The sequence below is a fragment of the Moschus berezovskii genome, chromosome 24 (assembly GCF_049115385.1).
Source record: "Moschus berezovskii isolate FMDL1 chromosome 24, NW_MosBer_1.0, whole genome shotgun sequence".
In the NCBI taxonomy this organism is placed as follows: Eukaryota; Metazoa; Chordata; class Mammalia; order Artiodactyla; family Moschidae; genus Moschus; species Moschus berezovskii.
The window spans coordinates 47,200,758-47,223,219 of record NC_142483.1 but is presented as its reverse complement, the minus strand read 5'-3'; the positions used below and the strand labels follow the sequence as shown (position 1 = coordinate 47,223,219).

The 22,462-nt window shown below is 40.5% G+C and overlaps 1 protein-coding gene across 4 annotated transcripts in view; it reads right to left on the bottom strand.

Annotated features, from left to right (window-relative positions):
* Positions 1–22,462, bottom strand: part of ULK4 (unc-51 like kinase 4) — a 514,736-nt gene that overhangs the window by 397,218 nt on the left and 95,056 nt on the right. For all 4 annotated transcript variants that reach the window (XR_008684254.2, XM_055414560.2, XM_055414559.2 and 1 more), the window contains exons 20-21: positions 13,682–13,843; positions 3,552–3,734 (exon numbers count right to left, since the gene is read on the bottom strand). Coding sequence is in view for 3 of the 4 variants with exons in the window: in XM_055414560.2 (XP_055270535.2) it covers positions 3,552–3,734; positions 13,682–13,843 (345 nt within the window). In the remaining variant the exon portion in view is untranslated. The remainder of the gene's footprint in view (positions 1–3,551; positions 3,735–13,681; positions 13,844–22,462) is intronic.

The window sequence follows — 22,462 nt, the reverse complement described above, 5'->3', positions numbered from 1 at the left end:
CACATTTCAGGGAAGCCGAATGAAGTACAGAGTCCTTCCTGCACATGTTCACACAGCGCACTCTTTCCTGTCATTGAGGGCTCAGCTGGAACATCACCTCCTCAGAGAGGTTCTCCATGACTTCCCCCTGCCCGCCCCCAGCAAATGGAGTCTGGCTCCACCCCTGCACACATCCCCCTGCAAGACATTTTATCAACATCATCCTGTTCAATGTTCTTCAGAGCATTAACACTATCTGAAATTATTCTGTTTCTTGGCTTACTGTCTGGCCTGAGCAACAGCTTTAGCATTTATAACCTCCATCAACTTGACAAAATCACTCAAGGCACTAAGTCTCATTTGAGAATAACCCAGGGTTACAAGTCATTTAGTGTCTAGTTTATGATAAATGTTCAATATGATGGTCAATTGTTTTAATTAATGAAAAATAGAACCTTACCTGTTAAATGACAATTCACCGTATTTAAATGGACACAGATACATTTTAAAGACTACAGGACAAAACAGAAAAGATGTACAATGGTTAGAGGCCTCAGCACCTGAAGATCAGTGTGTCAACGAGTTCGCTGGGCTTTTACTCCACCTCACACAGCCCATGCTGGGTGCCGGATAATGCAGCAGTCCAGAAACACCAACAGTGCACGTGCAGGTGTGCACACACACACACAAATACAGGGGAAACACCGGCTCTCTCAACCAGACACACACACACACACAAATACAAAGGAAACATCGGCTCTCTCAACCAGACACACACACACAATTACAGGGGAAACATCAGCTCTCTCAACCAGACACACACACACACACACACAAATACAGGGCAAACATCAGCTCTCTCAACCGGACACACACACACACACAAACACAGGGGAAATATCGGCTCTCTCAACCAGACAGACACACACACAAATACAAAGGAAACATCGGCTCTCTCAACCAGACACACACACACACAAATACAGGGGAAACATCAGCTCCCTCAACCAGACATAAACACACACAAATACAGGGGAAACAGCGGCTCTCTCAACCAGACACACACACACACAGGAAACATCAGCACACACACGTAAACACAACGCACACACACGTGCGCACGCACACACACACACACGAAACATCAGCTCTCTCAAGCCAGAAGATCAGGAAAGGGACAGCCTGGAAAGCCCAAAAACATTCAGATAATAGCTACTTTACTTCAGCCAAGCACTATGAAAAAACCATGGCCCCTTCAGCAAAGGGCAAGAGGGGAGCTTAGACTCCCACCCTTATGTGACTGTAACAAAGCATCCAACACTCCTCCCTGCCAGGGAAACAGAAAGGACCATAAGGAGAGCTGGGACTTTCATCCCAACCCAGCAATAACAAGCCCCCCTGGCCCCAAGCATGGTATCAGCAGAGACTGATGGGATGCCCAGACCTCCACCCATATTCGCAGCAGTGATGTTCCTCTCCCCATTCCTGCTGGGATGGCATTGTGAGAGGCTAGTGAGAGGCCCCCGCCTTTGCCACCTTCTGCTAGGAATGGGGCACCCAGCTGTACCCAACCAGTGGCAGTGGAAGAGCAATGAGGAGCTCTTCCCCCCACCAGACAGGAAGGCATCAGAGAAGGTGGTGGGAAGCCTGGGTTCCCACCCCTGCCCAGCAGGAAGGAAGAGCTCTGCCACGTCCCTGGGGTGGCAACAGAAGTCCACAGGGCAATCTGGATTTCCACACCAACAGGGGAGAAACAAAGCAACGCCATCCTTCCTCTGCCAGTTCAGTGTCAGAGGAGACCCACTGAAACGGGAGATTTTAATAAAACCCAGAGTCTTAAAATGTAACACCCAAAATGTACAGTTGATACAGAGCTTCCGTTTAACAAGATGACAGAGTTCTGGAGCTCTGTTTCACAACAATGCAAATATACTTAACACTACTAACTACATGCAAGAATGGTTAAGAGAGTAAATTTTATGTTTTTTAACCACAATTTTAAAAATTTAAGTAACAAAACTAATTCAAAGGATTGTTTCTCAATTAACACAGGTAATTATTCAATCATTAAGATATATGGAATATTAGTTAAACATTATAAAATAAATATAAAATCATTTAATTAATGCATATTATTTTACTACCTTTGTGAAATACCATGTTTTAAACTCAATCAATCCATGCCTGTGTGAAGAAAAATAAACCGCAAAACCCTCAGCCTCTCTTACCACAGTTTACACAGCAAAACTGCTCAAATGGTACTCTAATACAATGATAACAACCTTCAATGACTTGGTAAATTAAATACCAAAATATTAGATACACAAACTATACTTTCTGTGAGGCTCAAATTTCTTAGCAGAATCAAAATCAGACTAATAAAAGCCAAGAACTGGCTTGCTCTCTATTTTGACTTTTAAGATCCAGTTTACCATGTAAACATGACAATTATTAATCATAGAAATTTTTAGCTTTATAAAAAATCAAATTTAACACATTGCATTTCATGAAGAAGAACCACAGCAAACACTATATTTAAGTGGCCCCATTCCACACTTCTTAGCAGTGTTACATGCTGAGAATGTTTCAGAACACTCTAATTTGACAGCTATTATCCCTCAGAAAAAGTTAGATAATTGGTCCAATAAGTGTAAAAAACACTGCATACTCCATCACCCTTAGGAAGATTCATAATACACATGAGCAACTGAAAAACTGGGAAAGGTTGTACAACTGAAAATCTCTCTTTGACTCACTGCTTTCCAAATGTGTGTATGTAGCCATGGTCCACTATTTTCATCTGCTAACACCTCACTGGACACTAATGTTCAAGGGCAGGACTTCTCCAACCATAACCGTCCACCCAATCCTCCAGGGACCTCATTAAAATGTCAGCTCTGATTCGGCAGGTCAGGGAGGGGCCTGAGGGTCTGCGGTTCCAAAACGCTCACAGGTGATGCCAAGGTTTCTGGCTCAGGGATCGCTCCTCAGTAGGCGGTGGGAGAAGATACTGCGGACAGCTACAACAGAGAATTCTTTGTATCTGTGTGGTTTTGTGATATGAACTGAACACTTACAGACTCTCCAGTACATAAAATACAGGTATACCAAAGGATTAGAAGGAGACGAAGTTAAAAACAAGAGAAAGGGTGCTCTGAAGGTTCAGTGAGCTGGCGGAGTATTAGAACAAGGAAAGGAATAAAAATGAGTCAGGGTGAGCAGAGAATATAAAGGGACCCCTCCAAAAGTCAGGCAAGGGACATGAGAAGAGAGATGGGAGCTGAGGACAAAGAGGCATGAGAAATATTAGCATGGAGGAAGGATTCATAAATTTCCTAACTTTTCATTACTAAAATGGGACAAGTCGGCAGAGCCATTTACCGGATTTCTATTTTAATCTCTAAAAGACCCTTATAACATCTTCAGATGAATGGCCTGTGGTACAGAGGTTTGGCAAATTCAGAAGGGTCCCCTTGAGATGAAAAATAAATCCTACAGAGATATATTGCTTATGGAGCCACTAAAATTGCAGGAGAAAACAACCATTTTTAAAGTGGAATCATAGGTCAAACCTTTTCTTGGATTAGCCTCTGAAGATGAATCCCACAGGACAGCATTGCACTGAATAAGGTCAACATGTACTGCTGGACTTTGCAGATGGCAGAGGCCAGGGCGTTTATTACCGAGGTCAGTCCCACCTTCTCAATAACATTCTGGAAGGCAGCAGGAGAATGGCGAGTGATTCTACACAAGGCCTGCAGCGAGAGGAGAACAGACACATTAGAAGACTCCAAGGGCACGAACCAACCCCAGAAAGACAGCAAATACTTCTGTGAAAAGGAGAAAGGTGCTTAACTTGCTCCTTCATCATCTACCTTGGCAAAAGTAATATGAACAATTTAGACACACTTAAAACAATAATCCAACTTCCAATAAAAATTTAAGCTGGGAAGCGTAGGGCAGAGAGGGAAGTGGGAAGGGGGTTTAGGATGGAGAGGACACATGTATACCCATGGCTGATTCATGCCGATGCACGGCAAAAACCATCACAATATTGTAAGGTACTTATCCTTCAATTAAAATAGAAAAATTAATAAATTTTAAAAATTTAAGTTATAGAACATTAGAAAATCTTACAAGTATCATGTACGTTATGCTACTGCTGCTGCTAAGTCGCTTCAGTCCTGTCTGACTCTGTGCGACCCCACAGACTGCAGCCCACCAGGCTCCTCTGTCCCTGGGATTCTCCAGGCAAGAATACTGGAGTGGGTTGCCATTTCCTTCTCCTATGTACATTATCAGTTAACTAAAATGATAAAAGTTTTTCTGTATAGACTCATAAATTATTTTAAGCAATGGAAACATTAAGATAAGCCTTCTATATGTAGACACTAAGTTAAAAGCTGAAGAAATTGTCATAAAAGTAAATATTTAACATTTACTGTTCAGTATATGAAGAACACGATCTAAGAATATCTAAAGACTATATCACTTAATTCTCCCAAATAACATTTGAAAGGTATTATTATTAGCCCCATTTTATAGATCATGAAACTAAGGGACAGAGTATTTAAGTAATTTGCTCAAAGGCATAATTTGCTAGCAAGTGGCAAAGATAGAAGTCAAACCAAGGAAATCAAGACCCCTGAGCTCTCAAGTTCTCACAGACTATTAAAGATGAAATTCACAATTAACAAACTAGTAGAATTTAATAAGTATTATAATGGAAGTGGGCTCAGTTATGCTTGGAAAAGCACAAAAAGTTAAGTCAACAAAAGCTATAGAAGGAGAATGATAACTGAGTCAGTTTTTGAAGGTGAGTGGGAAAAGGACAGGTGGAAAAGTAGTTAAGAAAATTCTAGCCAGAGAGAAGAGAACAAGTATTCACATGGAGACGTGAAGATGCAGAGCAGGTTCTAGGAAGGGCAAGTTGTCTGATGCAACTCTCAGGGGAAGAATGATGACTCACCCACTGAAGAGATTATCTTCTCCCATTCTTGCCTCCTTTGCTAAAGATTAATTGACCACAGATGCATAGGTTTCATTTCATGCTCTGTGTTCCACTGATCTGTATGTCTTGTTTTTGTGCCAATACCACACTGTTTTGATTAATGTAGCTTTATAATACAGTCTGAAGCCTAGGAGGTGATACCTCCAGCTTCATTATTTTTTTCTCAAGATTGGTTTGGCAATGAGGGGTCTTTTGTAGTTTCACACAAATTTTAGGATTATTTGCTCAACTTCTATGAAAAATGTCATCGCTATTTTGATAGGAATTAACTAGATCTATGGATTGCTTTGAGTAGTATGGCCATTTTAATAATATTAATTCTTCTAATCCAAGAGCATGGGATATCTTTTCCATGTCTTCCAATCGGCTTCAATTTCCTTCATCAGTGTTTTATAGTTTTCAGAGTGGAGGTCTTTCGCCTCTATAGTTAAGCTTATTCCAAGGTATTTTAGTCTTTTTGATGTGATTTAAAACAGTATTTTTTAAAATTTCTGTTTCTGATAGTTCACCATTAGTGTCTAGAAAAGCAACAAATTTCTGCCTATTAATCTTGTATCCTGCATCTTTGCTGAATTCATGGATCAGTTCTAATGTATTTTTGTGGAGACTTTAGGTTTTTCTATATGAAGCATCATGTCATCTACAAATAGTGACAGTTTACTTTTTCCTTTCCAATTTGGATGCCTTTTATTTTCCTTATCTGACTGCTGTGGCTAGGGCTTCCAATACAATGTTAAACAGAAGTGATGAGAGTGAGCATCCTTGTCTGGTTTCTGAATTTAAAGGAAAAGCTTTCAGCTTTTCACCACTGAGTATGATGTTAGTGTGGATATGTCAAAAATAGCCTTTATAATGTTGAGATATGTACCCCCTATACCCACTTTAATGAAAGCTTTTAGCATGGATGGATGCTGAATTTTGTCAGGTGCTTTTTCTGCATCTATTGATATAATCATGTGATTTTTATTATTCCTTTTGTTAATATGATGTATCTGACTGACTGATTTGCAAATGATGAACCATCCTTGGATCCCTAGAATAAATCTAACTTGATTATGGTGTATGATCTTTTTTATATATTGTTGGATTTATTTTGCAAATATTTTGTTGAAAATTTCTGCATCAATGGTTCATCAAAGGTATTGGCCTGGTATTTTTATTTCTGTAGTGTCTTTGACTGGTTTTGGAATCAGGCTAAAGTGTACTTGTAGAATGAGGTATCACCTCACACCTATCAGAATGTCTATCATCAAAAAGTCTACAAATAACAAATGTTGGAGAAAATGTGGCGAAAAAGGAACCCTTGTACACTGGTGGTAGAAATGTAAACTGGGGGCATTCACTATGGAAAACAGTATGGAAGTTCATAAAAATTCTAAAAATAGAACTACTATTTGGCCCTGCAATTCCACTCCTGGGAATATATCTAGAAAAAAAAATGACTACATTAATTTGAAAAGACAGATGAGCCCCAATGTTTGTAACAGCACTATTTAAAACACCCAAGATATGCAAGCAACCCCCCCCCCAAAAGATAAGTGGATAAAGAAGATGTAGTGTACACACACACAAAATGATGGAGTATTACTCAGCCATACCAAAGAAGGAAATTCTGCCATCTGCAGCAATGTAGATGGATATAGAGAATATTACGCCTCAGTTCAGTTCAGTTCAGTTCAGTCTCAGTGTAGAATTTTTTAAAGTCATACAAACAACTGTGTACAGGAAAACAGAAACAGACTCACAGGTACTGAAAACAAACTACTGGTTACCAGATAGGAGAGAGAAGTGAGGGGTAAGTTAGGGGTATGAGATTAAGAGACACAAAGTTATGTATAAAACAGAAAGCAATAAAGACATATTATTAGCACAGGAAATTACAGTCATTATCTTGAAATAGCATTTTGTTTGTTTTTTAATTTATTTATTTTAATTGGAGGCTAATTACTTTATTGTATTGGTTTTGCCATACATTGCATTTAATGAAGTATAATGTGTGAAAAATACTGAATCACTGTGCTGTGCACGCATGTGTGCATGGTAAGTCGCTTCAGTCATGTCCAACTCTTTGCAACCCTGTGGATTATAGCCTGCCAGGCTCCTCTGTCCATGGGATTCTCCAGGCAAGAATACTGGAGTGGGTTGCCATGCCCTCCTCCAGGGAACCTTCCCAACCCAGGGATGGAGCTCATGTCTCTTACGCTTCCTACACTGGCAGGCAGATTCTTAACCACTAGCGCCACTTGGGAAGCCCCACTATGCTGTACACCTAAAACTGATATAGCATTGTAAATCAACTATACTTCAATTAAAAAAACAGAATTGTTTCACTATTTCAGGATCATCTCAAATATTATTCAATTCTTGGATTAACAAAAAAAAGCATTCTAAATGGAGTCCCTAAAGATCATGCTGCTACTGCTGCTGCTAAGTTACTTCAGTAGTGTCCGACTCTGTGAGATCCCATAGACCAGGCTCCTCCATCCATGGGATTTCCCAGGCAAGAGTACTGGAGTGGGGTGCCATTGCCTTTTCCAAAGATCTTACTACAATTTGAATTTTTTAAGGAAATTTAGAGATCTCCCTTAAAGTAACTTAAAGACAGTGAACAGTAATTCTCATTAGCACTGTAACAATTCTTGGGAGAGGCTTTCAAAATAATACTCACTCACTATTGATATAGAATATCTACCGAACCATATGGGTTATTTCTGTAAGGTCACGGAAACGGGTGTCTCAAGCTGTAAGGAAATAACCCACACACCAAGGGAAAGTAACAGGCTTTACTTGGCAGTGCGCTCCCGGGCAGAACCCATTGACCGCAAGAATGGCCACGAGGAGTTCTGCCCCAAACAAAGGCAGGGTGCGATTTTTATGCCTTCGGGGCAGGAAGTGGTATCATATAACCTGGACAGGCCTAAGATAAGGTAAAGCTCGGGAATGCGAGATTGTGAGTGGTCAGCTAGACCGGTTGGTCACTCTGGAGGTCAAGAAGCGGGGACAGATCTCGGCAGAGAGTTATTACGTCAGAAATTCCTCAGCGGTTTGGCGGGACTTTTTCCCTCCAGCAGGGGATGGAGAGGGGAAGAAGGAGCCAAGATAGCCACCAGGAAGGGGAAGCCAAGAAGGCCATCAGGGTCCGACCTTACAATTTCTTGATGCAAGATTTGTCCAGATTACTTCTAAGTGTATTCAAAGCAATATGAGGGCAACTGTAAGGTCCTGTCCTCAGAAAGGCACTCAAATGCCTAACTTATCTTCCATTTGGAAAAACTCATGCAAGAAATAACCTTTAATTCGTCACTTCTGGATATAAAACACAGTTGAGAGTTCACAGAGGCTTAAGAGCATATGAGTATTTATATTCCCCAAATTAAAAAAAAATCAAATCTCAAAACTGACTTTCAGTGATCTGGTGTTTAACATATTTGCTTATTGAAACAGCGTTTGAAATTACATTTTATAGCTGGAAAGAACATTTTCAGTTCAAAATTCACTACAAAATTTACCTCAAAAAGGACATTGTGTTATCTCCAGTTTTTTCATAATTTTTTTTTTAATTTTAAGGATAACTGCTTTACAGTATTGCATTGGTTTCTACCAAACATCAACATGAATCAGCCATAGATTTACCCATGTTTTCCAGAATTTTTAACCATCTATTTATTAAAGCAATGTTTAAGAAAGAGACTAACTCGGAAGTGAAGGCTGCATACCTATTAGAAACATGAACAGAATCACCGTGGAATAAGTTTAAGAACCATTTCTTTTCTGTCTCTTGAATGATTTTTTTTTTATGTCATATCAAAATTACCTTGGGGACTTTTTCAAACTCTACACACTCTCATCTGACCTCTGAGACCTTAAGCTAGAGGGGAAAGGGGCAGCGGGTGGAGAGAAAGGAGGAAGTAATCAGTGTTGTTGAACAGTTCTCCTACAACCCCAGGGTGAACCACCACCCTGAAACACTCTTTACTTTGTCATTCTCCCTCTCAGCACGCCAGGAATCATAAATAGTCCAATCACCTCCCCCACTGGAGCCACTCTATTCAATCTACCTCTAAAGGTTTCTCTGGTTCCCACTGTGGTTCATATAGAGATTCCCTACGGACCTAATAAGTCCAGAAATCCTCTTATCCATTCAACACATTTCCCAAGTCAGGTCCACTCCCTTCAACCACCAATCCCTAAGCAATGGATGCCATTCCCAAGGGGGACGGATTAATTAGCCATCTTTTACTCTACACCCAGGGCAGTGTTTTCCAAGAGCTTCAAGGCCTAGGGCAGCGGTTCTCAAACTTCAATAGGCATTAGTAGTGCTTGTTAGAATGCAGATAACTGGTCCTCTCCCTTCAGAGACTCTGAGACAGTAGCTCTGGGTCAGGGTCCAAAAACCCATGTTTCTTACAAATTCCTAGGTTATTTAATGCTGCTCATCTGAGGCCCACACTGGTATAGGGGACTCTATGGGGCCAAGAGATGACTAGGCCAGTCTGGGTGAGAGGTGGTGGTGGCCTGGACTTCAGGGGTAACAACAGAGCTGCAGAGAGAGGCACACAGTCCTGGGCTGTATTTATGAATCACAGTCCAAGGACAGATTGACTAGCTGGATGTAAAGAGCAAAGGGGAAGGAAATAAAGAAGATGAAGCGTCAAAAATGACATCGAGCCCTTTGTTTTCCTTCATCTGTCTTCCCTTTCCTTCCCCTCCCAAAGACAGTACATCAGATTCTAAGGAAAGGGGGCAGACACGGGAATGGGGGCCTTCGCTCACGGGGCCCAGGAAGTAGAGTGGCAGTGGCAAGGCAGGAGGATGATGACACAGACGAGGCGGCCAGAGGGGACGGAGTCTGCTATGCTGAATAAATGAATTGAACAGGTCAATAAATATACTGAGAATAACGGGCACCAGGTTTCTGTCCGAGAAGGGATTTACAAATATAGAAAACGGGAGGGCTAGAAAGAATTCTAATACACTGGACTAAAACTGGAAGGATCCGTATGAATGCATGAGCTTTGTTCCAAATACCTACAATGATAGATTTAAGAATAATTCTATGTATGTGTGAATATGTGCATGCGTGTGTGCTTAGTCGCTCAGTTGTGTCCGACTCTTGGAGACCCCATGGATTGTAGTCTACCAGGCTCCTCTGTCCATGGAATTTTCCAGACTAGAATACTGGAGTGGGTAGCCATTCCCTTCTCCAGAAGATATTCCTGACCCAGGGATCAAGCCCATGTCTCCTGCATTGGTAGGCAGATTCTTTACTACTGCGCCACCTGGGAAGCTTCATATGTACATATGAGTACATACACTTTTTTTCTATCTCTGAATACTTAGAAGGCCTGAAAACAATAAAACCCCCAAGCAGTAAGCACATCACCCAGCCTGTGGGTTCCAAACATCAAAGCTTCCTTGCAGAAATGATTGGTTCCAGGGCTGGCAGAGTGAAAGTACGAAAGGAGTCCAAAAACTGCATGGTTTCAGAAAGGAATCAAGTGGTCAAACAGTGACAGAAATAGATCAACAGGACTCAAAAGCCAGCTTGGAGGGCTTGTAGCATGATCTGAGCATCCAAACCATACATAATTACAGTGGTAACAGTAATATGACATTGCACTTCGTCAGATAAAACAGGCATCCCTGATCATAATGATACCAATACAAACATATATGTAAGAGAAGGGAAAGCGCACCCTTACGACAGAACTCCAACCAACACCAAAGGCCTATTTTTGCACTGCTCTTAAGTACAATGTGCAACAGTTTTTACATTTTTAACAGGTTATAGAAAGCAAACAGAAAGAATATGGGACCTAGGGAGGTGGGATCGGGTGGGGTAGAAAGGAGGCCCAGGAGGGAGAGGATATATGTATACATACAGCTCAATCTGTCATACATCAGAAACTAACACATTATAAAACAATTATACTCCAATAATAACATAAAGCTTTAAAAAAAAAAAGAATATGGAACAGAGACTGTATGTGGCCACCAAAACCCAAGGTACATACTATCTGGCCCTTTATAGGAAATATTTGCCAACTTCTAATATAAAAGGAATGAAACAACTAGATCACCATCATATGGCAACCATCACAGAGGCATCTGGTCCAGGTAGGGATCCTCAACGGTGCTGAGGTTTAATGGGAAAACACTAGACAGACCCAGGTTGAGCCTTACCCTAAAAAATACAAGCCCCACACCCTTTAAACTCATAAATGACATGAAGCTCCCAGAAAGGCTCAGAAACTGTTTCAAACTGAAGGAGACTAAAGAAATATGAAGACAATACATTAACAGATTACTGAATATGATCCTGGGGCACAAAAGAAAGAGACATTTGGGGGGAAACTGGCAAGATTTCAGTGAAAAATTAATAATTTAGATGAATGCTGAGAACAAAATATAAGAAGCCCAAGATGAAAGAGTGAAGCTTACCATGTCAGATGAAGAAAGTGCTAGGTGTGAGACTTTGGTGGAAACTGGAAAGAACTTTGCCAAGAAAAGAAACCATGCTGAGCATAAAGATAAAAATGATAACATAAACCCAGTTAAAGCAAGACAGATTGGTGTTTTGCTTTTTTTTTTTAAGTCCAGGATGAAAATGAACGCCTTAAGTAACATATGACTCAAAGATGCCTTGAGAAAGCTCACTGGTATACTCTGTAACTCTTTCTGACAGTTTCTTCTTAATTGCTAATATCACAACTTGGGGAGGGGATTCTAAAATGCGAAGCTCGTGAAGCAGATGTACTTTGTTTAAAACATTCAGTGAGCAGGACTGTTAGCCCATGATCTTCAAAAGAACATGGTAAATAAAAGAACTCAAAAATATCCATCAGGGGCTGCGCTCATGGCTCAGTGGTAAAGAGTCCGCTTGTCCATGCAGGAGACACAGGTACGATCCCTGACCCCGGACAATGCCACATCCCATGGAGCAACTAAGCCCGTGTGCCGCAACGATTGAGCCTGTGCTCTAGAGCCCAGAACTGCAACTACTGAAGCCCACGCCCTAGAGCCCGTGCTGCACAAGAGAAACTGCTGCAACAAGAAGCCTGTGCACAGCTAGAGTAGCCCCTGCTCACTGCAATAAGAGAAAGCAAGCCTGTACACCAGCCAGAAATAAACAAAATTATAAAAAGATACATCCATCAATATCCACAGGACTGAGCAATATGCAAGTCATCAGAGATTTCAGCAAGACTAGGTTCATTCACATTTTTAGGAGAGATAACTGTAAACAGGCCAAAAAGGAGCATTTGTGGCAAAAACCCTTTCAAGAAGTACGGCTGGGGTGATGGGGGAATAAATGGAGGTACACCCTAGAAAACTTCCAATATGTTTTTATGTGGGACTTTTTTTTATGGGGTAAAGAATACATGAGTGCTAATTAGAAAGATTCAGTAGACAAGGAGAGGTTAAAGATTCAGGAAAGAGCAAAAATAACCATTTGACTGAAGATTCTCAAGAACAAATAGAGGAATCATGGAGACGTTTCTCTAAGAGGAGAAGGGGCAGTCCATCTGGTGTAGGAGGAAGGGAAGAACTGAGGCAGGATAGGGATGGAGGCAAACAGATCCACAGACGCGGAAGACATACACTGCGATAAGTCCCATTGGACATCTCCATTTTTATCTGGGAAGTATCAGGGAAGTCACTTGCTGAGAATGAAGGAGGGAAAAATGTGGCGATGGAGGCTTAAGGAATAAAGATAAGGTCTGAAACTTGGCACAGCGAGAAGCACAAGGATGAGTCAACTGGAGAAATACAGGGAGGGTACCAGATAACACTGAGAGCCCAGGTAAGACCGGTGATCAAAAAGAGCATTTAAATAAACCATGAGAAAGGCTTGTATCATTTTCATTGACCCTTACATTGATACAACCAGGTTACCACATCTTCATACATAATTACCTTTTACACCAAGTCATTATTACCATGGAAGTGAAGTAGCAGACAATCAGAATACAAATACTACAAAATCATAGATGCTTGAACATTAGTATGACTTCATTTGAACCATATGACAAACCCATTGAACATAAAATCTGAAAGAGGGAGCCAATAAGAAAAGTCAAGGAACACTAAAAATATACCGGACCAAATGCTATACCCTATCCACTACAGCAGTTTTCCACTATCACCTCCAAATAGTTTTTGGAATCCAGATCCAACCAGTCCATTCTAAAGGAGATCAGTCCTGGGTGTTCATTGGAAGGACTGATGCTAAAGCTGAAACTCCAATACTTTTGGCCACCTCATGCGACGAGTTGACTCACTGGAAAAGACTCTGATGCTGGGAAGGGTTGGGGGCGGGAGGAGAAGGGGACGACAGAGAATGAGATGGCTGGATGGCATCACCGACTCTGTGGACATGAGTTTGAGTGAACTCCGGGAGTTGGTGATGGACAGGGAGGCCTGGCATGCTGTGATTCATGGGGTCACGGAGAGTCGGACACGACTGAGCGACTGAACTGAACTGAACTGAATGTCAGGATCACACAAGATCCTTTTGGAATGTCCCAACAGTCCTCTTGCCTCAGGAGAAAAATCAAATTACTGTTCTCACCGACTGCCACTCTTGGGATTTCTACCTATTCAATGAAATTCACTCTACATCTAGCACAGTTCTTCAAACTTGGTATTTAAATACATGCAAATATATCCCCCAAAGATGCTCCATCTTACCGATATTGCTGTTATCCTGAGAGAATCAACTGTGGAATGTTTGAACAGGTACCATAAAACAGGCCCAATTTCCCCAGTAATAAAGCCCTGGGCCTGAGCAGAAAACGTAGTGCAGACATTTTCAATAATCTTTGCTGCCATGTGATTCACAACACGTTCTTCCTACAGAGAGAAAGAGAAGAAAACAAGGAGAAAATAGGTATTATTAATATTTAGGATGACGTCATTTCTTCATAACTATTGCTTTATAAATAAAGACCTGACACCAAGACCATCAGCTGCCCCTGGATGCATCAGGTGTTTCTGGAGGTGTGGTCATTTTTTCAGGCTACTATAGAACCATTACATTTGGTTGATCGTTAAACATAGTTTAACATAATTCTCCATATATTGTTGTTGTTGCTGTTGTTTAGTTGCTAAGTTGTGTTCAACTCTTTTGTGACCCCACGGACTGCAGCTTGCCAGGCTCCCCTGTCTGTCCATGGGATTTCCCAGGCAAGAATACTGGAGTGGGTTGCCATTTTCTTCCCCAGGGGATATTCCTGACCCAGGGAGCGAACCCACACCTACTACACTGCAGGTAGATTCTTTACCGCTGAGCCACTAGGGAAGCCCCTAATTTTCCATGTATTTCCACAAAAAGGCCGAAATAATCTAGAAAATACACATAATAATTTATAGTATAACAAAAACTTAACGATGATTTCAAAATCATAAGGAGTAAGCAGAACAATCTTCAGAAGTTACTCTGGGCTGGAAATAATTAGCCAAAGACCACCTAAATACAGGGCATCAAGGAAAGTCCTAAGAAAGAGATTGCTCCAGTGGTGTGACCAAATTAACCTCAACTAAAGGCTGTACTATATTGTCCTAATAATGCTTAAAAGTCTCAAAAAGGATCAAGCTATTTCCAGGTAACTTAAATGAGTCCAAGAAAAAACATAAAAGCACTTAAAAGACTTAAAAAACACACACACACAAAAGTACTTAAAAGACTTTAAAACAAAATGCCCAACGACATAAAAATCACAATATTTGACATCTGATTAAATTCATACACAGAGAGCAGGAAAATATGACTCATAAGAGAAAATTCAGTGATAGAATAAGAAAAAAGCATTTAAATGGCTATTATAAATACAGCTCATATACTGAAGAAGAAGCAAAAGCATGCTAATGTCCTTAAACCATGGCAACGGTCTGCTTCTAAATTGGAAAATTAAAAACAATAGCGGGAAATCAGAGTCAGGGCTATGGGAAATCCAAGATGGCTGCTTGGCTTTTCCCAGCTCCCTGACAAACCTCATTTTTTATTTGAGGGGTTAAAGCCTTCCTGGCTACAGGGTTAATGTCTCCATAATGAAAAATCATGGAATATTAAGTTTTGTAAATTGTTAAATTAAGTTTCTAGTTTTGTTAATTAAGGACTAGTGTTTACTAAGACTCACTGCTGAGACAGTTCCTTGTTATGTGATACTGCTAAAAGATTTAATTAAGCTATTAAAAAAGGACACTCTATAAGGCTTATCTCAGTAACCAATCTTCAGATAAAGGTCAGATGCTCCATAATGTACAATCAGGAGATTAACACCAGGCTATAGCCATTTAACAAATGAAGTCAGGTGACTTGCGGTATACCAGGCTTTATCTAATAAAAGTTCTTGACTTATAATTCTTATTTTACTAATAACTGCTAGCTGATCGCCGAAGAATTGATGCTTTTGAACTGTGGTGCTGGAGAAGACTCTTGAGAGTACCTTGGACGGCAAGGAGATCCAACCAGTCCATTCTAGAGGTGATCAATCCTGGGTGTTCATTGGAAGGACTGATGCTAAAGCTGAAACTCCAATACTTTGGCCACCTCATGCGAGGAGTTGACTCACTGGAAAAGATTCTGATGCTGGGAGCGATTGGGGGTAGGAGGAGGCGGGGACGACAGAGAATGAGGTGGCTGGATGGCATCACCGATTCAGTGGACATGAGTTTGAGTGAACTCTGGGAGTTAGTGATGGACAGGGAGGCCTGGCGTGCTGTGGTTCATGGGGTCGCGGAGAGTCGGACACGACTGAGCGACTGAACTGAACTGATGGCTATATTATTTTCTATGTCACTTGTTTCACTGAGCCTGTGATGCTGATATGCAATTCCATATGAGATCAATAATTGTAATAATGTGACTCTGGGTATGAGAAAAAGCAACAAGAGGGAATATTTTCCTGGACCAGGAGGCTAGTCAGACAGTGGTCCAGAGACTTTTGCTACTTGCAAGGCCTGGTCCAATTTTAGCACACTGAGTGGCCCATCGCTTCCCTAGACCTGGGAATGAGCCTTCCCAGCACCGTGGGACACAATGGCCATAAAACAGTGTCACATGGTCGGATATGTGGCTATGAAGGGATCCTGCTGACTGGAAGTTGGTACTTGCCAGCTGCCTCTACAAAGATTACATCATGACCATTGCAAGCTGCTGACCTTCAACACCCCCTGAAAGAAGTTCAGGGTGAAAATCAGGAATGAGGCACTCTGTGCTCTGAAAAAACTGGCAGAACAGGCCTTCAGATAGTCAGATCTTTTCAGAAAAAGGTTTTATGAGTTCCAATTCTTGCATCTTCTCATACCTAGAAAAACACTGACGTCATTAATGGTGACATCTGCTTTGGCTATTAAAAAATTTTTACAATTAAAAGTCAAAATAGAGTAGCTATGGTTCAGACAACCTGGGAAATAACTATTTCCCAGATATCCTGAAAAATGATATTATGGGTGTGATTTCAGATTAGACGCTGTAACCTAATGTAAAACTTAATGCTCCTGTAATGCATTTTTGCTTCTGTACTTTGCTTGCTGCTTGCTGCTCATAGAACCAAAGTTACTCCATTTTAGATAAGATTGTTTTTAAGTAAAGTTTCCTAAAATTGTTTTTGAGTAAGGCTATATAACGGAGAAGGCAATGGCAAGCCACTCCAGTACTCTTGCCTAGAAAATCCCATGGATGGAGGAGCCTGGTAGGCTGCAGTCCATGGGGTCGCTAAGGGTCAGACACGACTGGGCGACTTCACTTTTACTTTTCACTTTCACACATTGGAGAAGGAAATGGCAACCCACTCCAGTGTTCTTGCCTGGAGAATCCCAGGGACAGGGGAGCCTGGTGGGCTTCCATCTATGGGGTCACACAGAGTCGGACACGACTGAAGTGACTTAGCAGTAGCAGCAAGGCTATATAAAGATCCCTGGATCAAACTCTATCCACGGAGGAAGATTCCTCCGTTTGAACAATAGAAAAGGGGGGAGATGTTAGGAGCCCTAACATCTGAGTAGCCAGGGTAGGCCTGAGACCTTGCTTAGGCCTAAGTTTCGATTTCCTAGAGACAGGGTGGAGGCTAAGTTCACAGAAACTCCTCCCTAAGAAGATCCCGCAGACGCCAAAATTAAGAAACTCCTCCCTAGAAAAGTCCCACCGGCGCCAAAAATCAGGCCAATCAGAGGAAAAAGGGAAATCCCCCAGAAAAACCCTGCGTGCATAAACTGGCCAATGAGCTTCTGCACGCGCATGAACTGGCCAATGAGCTTCTGCCAGCTTGATCTTTTGAACAAAAATAGGTGCTTATGTAATCTAAGACTATAAAAACCGCTGTGACCTGGGCTAGGAGCTCTTGTCCGCACTCCACTGCGCTGGAGGAGGCATGAGCCCTAGCTCGAGCTAGAAATAAACCCCATTCTTGCTTTTGCAAAAAAAAGAAAGAAAGAAATAGGTTAAAAAATGACCCAAGTCAGAAGACTAGAGATTATAATGTTTAATATGAAAAATACACTGAATTGGAATAACATCAGACTCTGCAGACTCAATGATTAGAGAAGATTAGTGAAGACATAGCAATTAGCAAAATAAAGAAAAAACTAGAATCCTGGAGTGGGTTGCCAAGCCCTCCTCCAGCCTATCTTCCCAACCCAAAGATCAAAACCGCATCTCTTATGGCTCCCTGCATTGGCAGACAGGTGCTTTACCCCTTGGTGCCACCTAGGAACCCCAATCTAAGAAAGTCAATGAACCTCAAGTGGAAGAAAGAAAAATAACATCAAGGTACATCATAATAAGAAAGCTGAATGCCGAAGAAATGATGCTTTTAAACTGTGGTGTTGAAGATTTGAGAGTCCCTTGGACTGCAAGGAGATCAAACCGGTCAATCCTAAAGGAAATCAGTCCTGAATATTCATTGGAAGGACTGATGCTGAAGCTGAAACTCCAATATTTTAGCCACCTGATCCGAAGAACTGACTCATTGGAAAAGACCCTGATGCTGGGAAAGACTGAAGGCGGGAGGAGAAGGGGACGACAGAGGATGAGATGGTTGGATGGCATCACCGACTCGATGGACATGAGCTTGAGCAAGCTCTGGGAGTTGGCAATGGACAGGGGTCCTGCCGTGCAGTCCACAGGGTCAGAGAGTCTGCCACGACTGAGTGACTGAACTGAACATCATAATCAGACTGCTAAAAAGCAATAATAAAGAGAAACCTGTAGAAACAGTGGCAGTAAAAGGACATAAAGAGACTAACACACTAACAAAGATGAGGACGATGGGAGACTTCTCATCAGAAACACTGCAAACCAGAATCCAGAGGAACAGTGTCTTCAAGGCACCAAAAGAAAAAGGAGGAACTGCCAACCCATAAATGCATACCCAACAGTAACATCTCTCAAAACCGGTTCGTGAAAGGTACAAATTTTCACCTATGAGATGAGTAAGGTCTGGGGGTCTAACGTAAAACAATGTGACTCTAGTGGATGACACTATATTGTATAATTGAAATTTGCTAGAAGAGGAGAATTTAAATGTTCCCACTCCTACCACCCACAAAAGGTAACAGGATAAAATGTGAGATGACTGATGTGCTAACTCGATAGGGGAATGTATGCATCTATCACAATGCACGCATGTATCAAATCATCACTTTGTACACTTTAAACATCTTACAATTTCATGTCAATTATACCACAGTAAAACTAAAAACAATTTAAATACCTATCTCTAATAGACAAAAAAACAATCAGCATGAACATAGATTTATATCTGTATGTATCGATCAGATTAACAAGCTTGACCTACTTCAAGAAAAAAAGCACATCACCCAACAATGGCAGAACTGAACTTTTTTCCCCTAATTATACATACATATTGAGTCATGAGAGAAGTCTCAACAAATTCCAAAGACTTAAAATCATACATACACCATTCCGTCTATCCACAATACCATGAAGTTAAACATAATTAAAAAAAGATTTTTTTTAAAAAAAAGATAGGTATTAAATGAGAAAGACACAGAAGGGCTATAGAATTTGTTAAGTCTACAAAGCATATAATGGGATAAAACAGTTAAAGGAACATGAAATTTTACACAGAAGTCCAACCAGTGTGAACTGTAGAGCCCTGCGGAGCTTCCCCCCAAGATTATCTGCCACAGGAGAAGAGGAGATGCAAACCTCATTCCGGCAGCGAGCACACCACACTTTGTGCCTCTGACCTCACCAAGAGTCAGGAAACTGATCTACTCCCTGTACTCAGAAAAAAACTCAGGATTGCTTCTCTATGCCATTCTCAAAGGTTTGCTTTAAGACACGTTAGGCAACTCCATACTTGGTAAGCCCTACTGCATTCTACTAATATTAGCATTCCAAATATTATGAATAGTGATATTAAAAGGAAAAACACAAAAAAAGCCTGCATCATTCCTATTCCCCATACACATTGCCCACTTTCACTATATAAAGGCAAGGAGAATGGTGCGTACCTACAGAGAACCTGATGTGGATGGCACACACGTTCTTCATCAGGAAAATTAAACTTAAAACTGTGACAGTAACAAAAACAGAAAATGTAAATGAACATTTTCACTTTTATCCAATATCAAGAGAATTTAACTTCTCTGTCCTCATTTTAGATAACTAGTGTCCAAAAACACCTCAAAGATAATACACATAATGACTAATATTGCCATACTTTCTAATTCAAGTCCTGTCTTTTTCTAATTAAATACATAAGCAATTTACCACTAGCTTTCTTTTTTTAAAGCACTAATTAAAAATTGGAAATTCAATTTCCTCTTAAAAGAAATTTGTTACATTGAAATTGCCTAATAAGCTATTGTTCAGAAATGAATAATTAAGCCAAGGATTTATTATTTGAGCCTCACATTTTAACATATGCCAGGTGTCAGTTCAGCACCCATAATTATATACAGACTATTATGCAAGTTATTTTAAAAAGATGAGGTTGATTAGATACAAATGCATAAAATTAATCTCCTCTAAACATGTGGAAACACTCTAGGTGCTATTTTCAGCTTCTGTGTGCACTGTAGAGGAGGTTGCTACCTACCCAAATAAAGATAACTACCTTCAAGAAAAGTCAGCTTCCTCGGCCTCCCTATTTCATGCACATACTGAACATTTGCCATGTAAGTTCAATGCCAAATGTTCCCGGGATCAATACAATGATGATACCAAGTACATAATCTGTCTTTGCTATTATAATCATTGGAAGGACTGATGCTGAAGCTCCAATACTTTGGCCACCTGATAAGAAGAGCCGGTGGCCTTCACTGGAAAGACCCTGTTGCTGGGAAAGACTGATTGCAAGAGGAGAAGGGGAGACAAAGGATGAGATGGTGGGATGGCGTCACTGATTCGGTGGACATGAGTTTGAGCAGACTCAGGGAGACAGTGAAGGACAGGGAAGCCTGGCGTGCTGCAGGGCATGGGGGTGCAAAGAGTCAGAGGCGACTTAGCGACTGAAAAGCAACAAACATGAGGGTCAAAGCACTGGAACGGAAAGCCGTCAAAGGGAGCCCGAGGCAGAAGCCGGAAGATCAACCAGCAAGGTACCTTTCTTCACACCAAACACCAGGTGGGGCTCCAGCTATCAAACTACTCTAGAATGGCACACCTGGGACTCCAATCCACATCCTCTGACTCCCAGCTCAAAGTCTCCAAAATGCCAGCGCCAAGTGGAAACAATGACTCAGTGTCATCACGGACACCTTTTCTTCTATACTGCCACACTCTCTTTAAAACAGTTATACCAGAGGGACTTTCATGGTGCTCTAGGATTCTTAACGAACAATCCGCCTTCCAATCCAAGGGAAAAGGATTCGATCCACGGTTATGGAACTAACATCTCACATCCCACGGGCAACTAAGTCCAAATGCCACAACCTAGGCCCAGCACAGACAAAACAAAAACAAATGAAATTTTTCAAAAATAAAAAGTTATACTAGATTTTTTTTTCGGCATGTTCCACCCTAAGTCTTTCACTCTAAATATTTCCTGAGCATTTACATCTGTAACAAGATCAAAACCACTTGACTCACATTTCTATTATCATTGTTAAAATTACAGAAATCGTAACAGGTTGACCTGTTTGGAAAACACGGTCATAATCTCTTAGGTAATCTTTTGAGAAAGAGAAAGTTTCCTGAACACTATTTAAATAAACTCATAACAGTCCCAGAATAAGACTACCTTTCTCTCCCAAAGTGCATCCTATAATTTGCCACAGGATAAGATATGTCTGTGGGCAAATAAATTTGAAACCATCATATACAATATGCTCCCATGTGGATTCATAATTCAAAGTTCTGAAAAGTACTAAATACAAACGAAACCATTCAACTTTGTTTAACCCGATATGTCCCAATGTATTTGACTAGAAAACCCTTATCACAGAACACGTATGAAAATCCCTTTGCAAAGTTAGCTATCTATGCACCAGAAACATAAACAAAATTTATAATTTAAAACTAAAATTGTCTTCTAAGAAATTTACATATGAGTTAAAACAAAAAAGTACAATTTCCATACCACATTTTTCTCAATGCACAGATTAGAAGGAAAAGGGGTAAAAATCAGAATCATTTTCAATAAGGCACATTACTAAGTATTGAAAGTATAAAAGGTCAATGAGTTAGGCAGAAAACATCAATATATTTAAGAACAACAGAAACAACACGACAACGTTAATGTTCTCAATGCCACTGAACTATATGCTTAATAGCTAAGATGGCAAATAGTATATATATTTTACCACAATTTAAAAACATACAAGAGAAATAGAATAGACATTCTTAATCTATACAGTAATGCAACTTTGTTATTGTAACAAAAGAAAAAAGAGGCAATAAAATTCCACCCACCTGGAAAAGTTTAAACCATTCCATAAAAAACCCTGGACCAAGAAAAAATTTTAAACTAGGGATTATCTATAAAATAACAATAATGGAAACACTGTATGCCAAAATAATGGGACACAGCTAACACTAGGTTGAGACGAAAATTGCCAATCTTAAGCATCTTAGTTACTACACAAGAGAAGGGAAGAAAATGCAAATGTATTACAAAGCAGCAAGAAATGGCATACTAAACCAGAGATTTTTTAAAAATTCCCTTTCCTAATAAATGAAGATAGGGCAGTATCTTAATCATCTTTGCCTCTCCTGTATCCAGCCAGTACATAATATGTTTCATAAATACTACCTCTAGAGAATGGGAGCTGTATCTCAGAGTTGACTTAAGCAGTGAATTAAATACATTAGCAGAATGTCATGGGGAATTCAAAGGAACTACAATCATCTTATTTCAGTGTTTTTTAAACCAAATATGACATTCTCTTGTTAGTCTTCCCACAATCCTCCTGAAATTTATTCATAGACGTATACTCTCAATCAACCTACCAACAGGAGAACTTGCATGTAATTCTTAGAATCAACTCTTCAAGTAAAAAGAA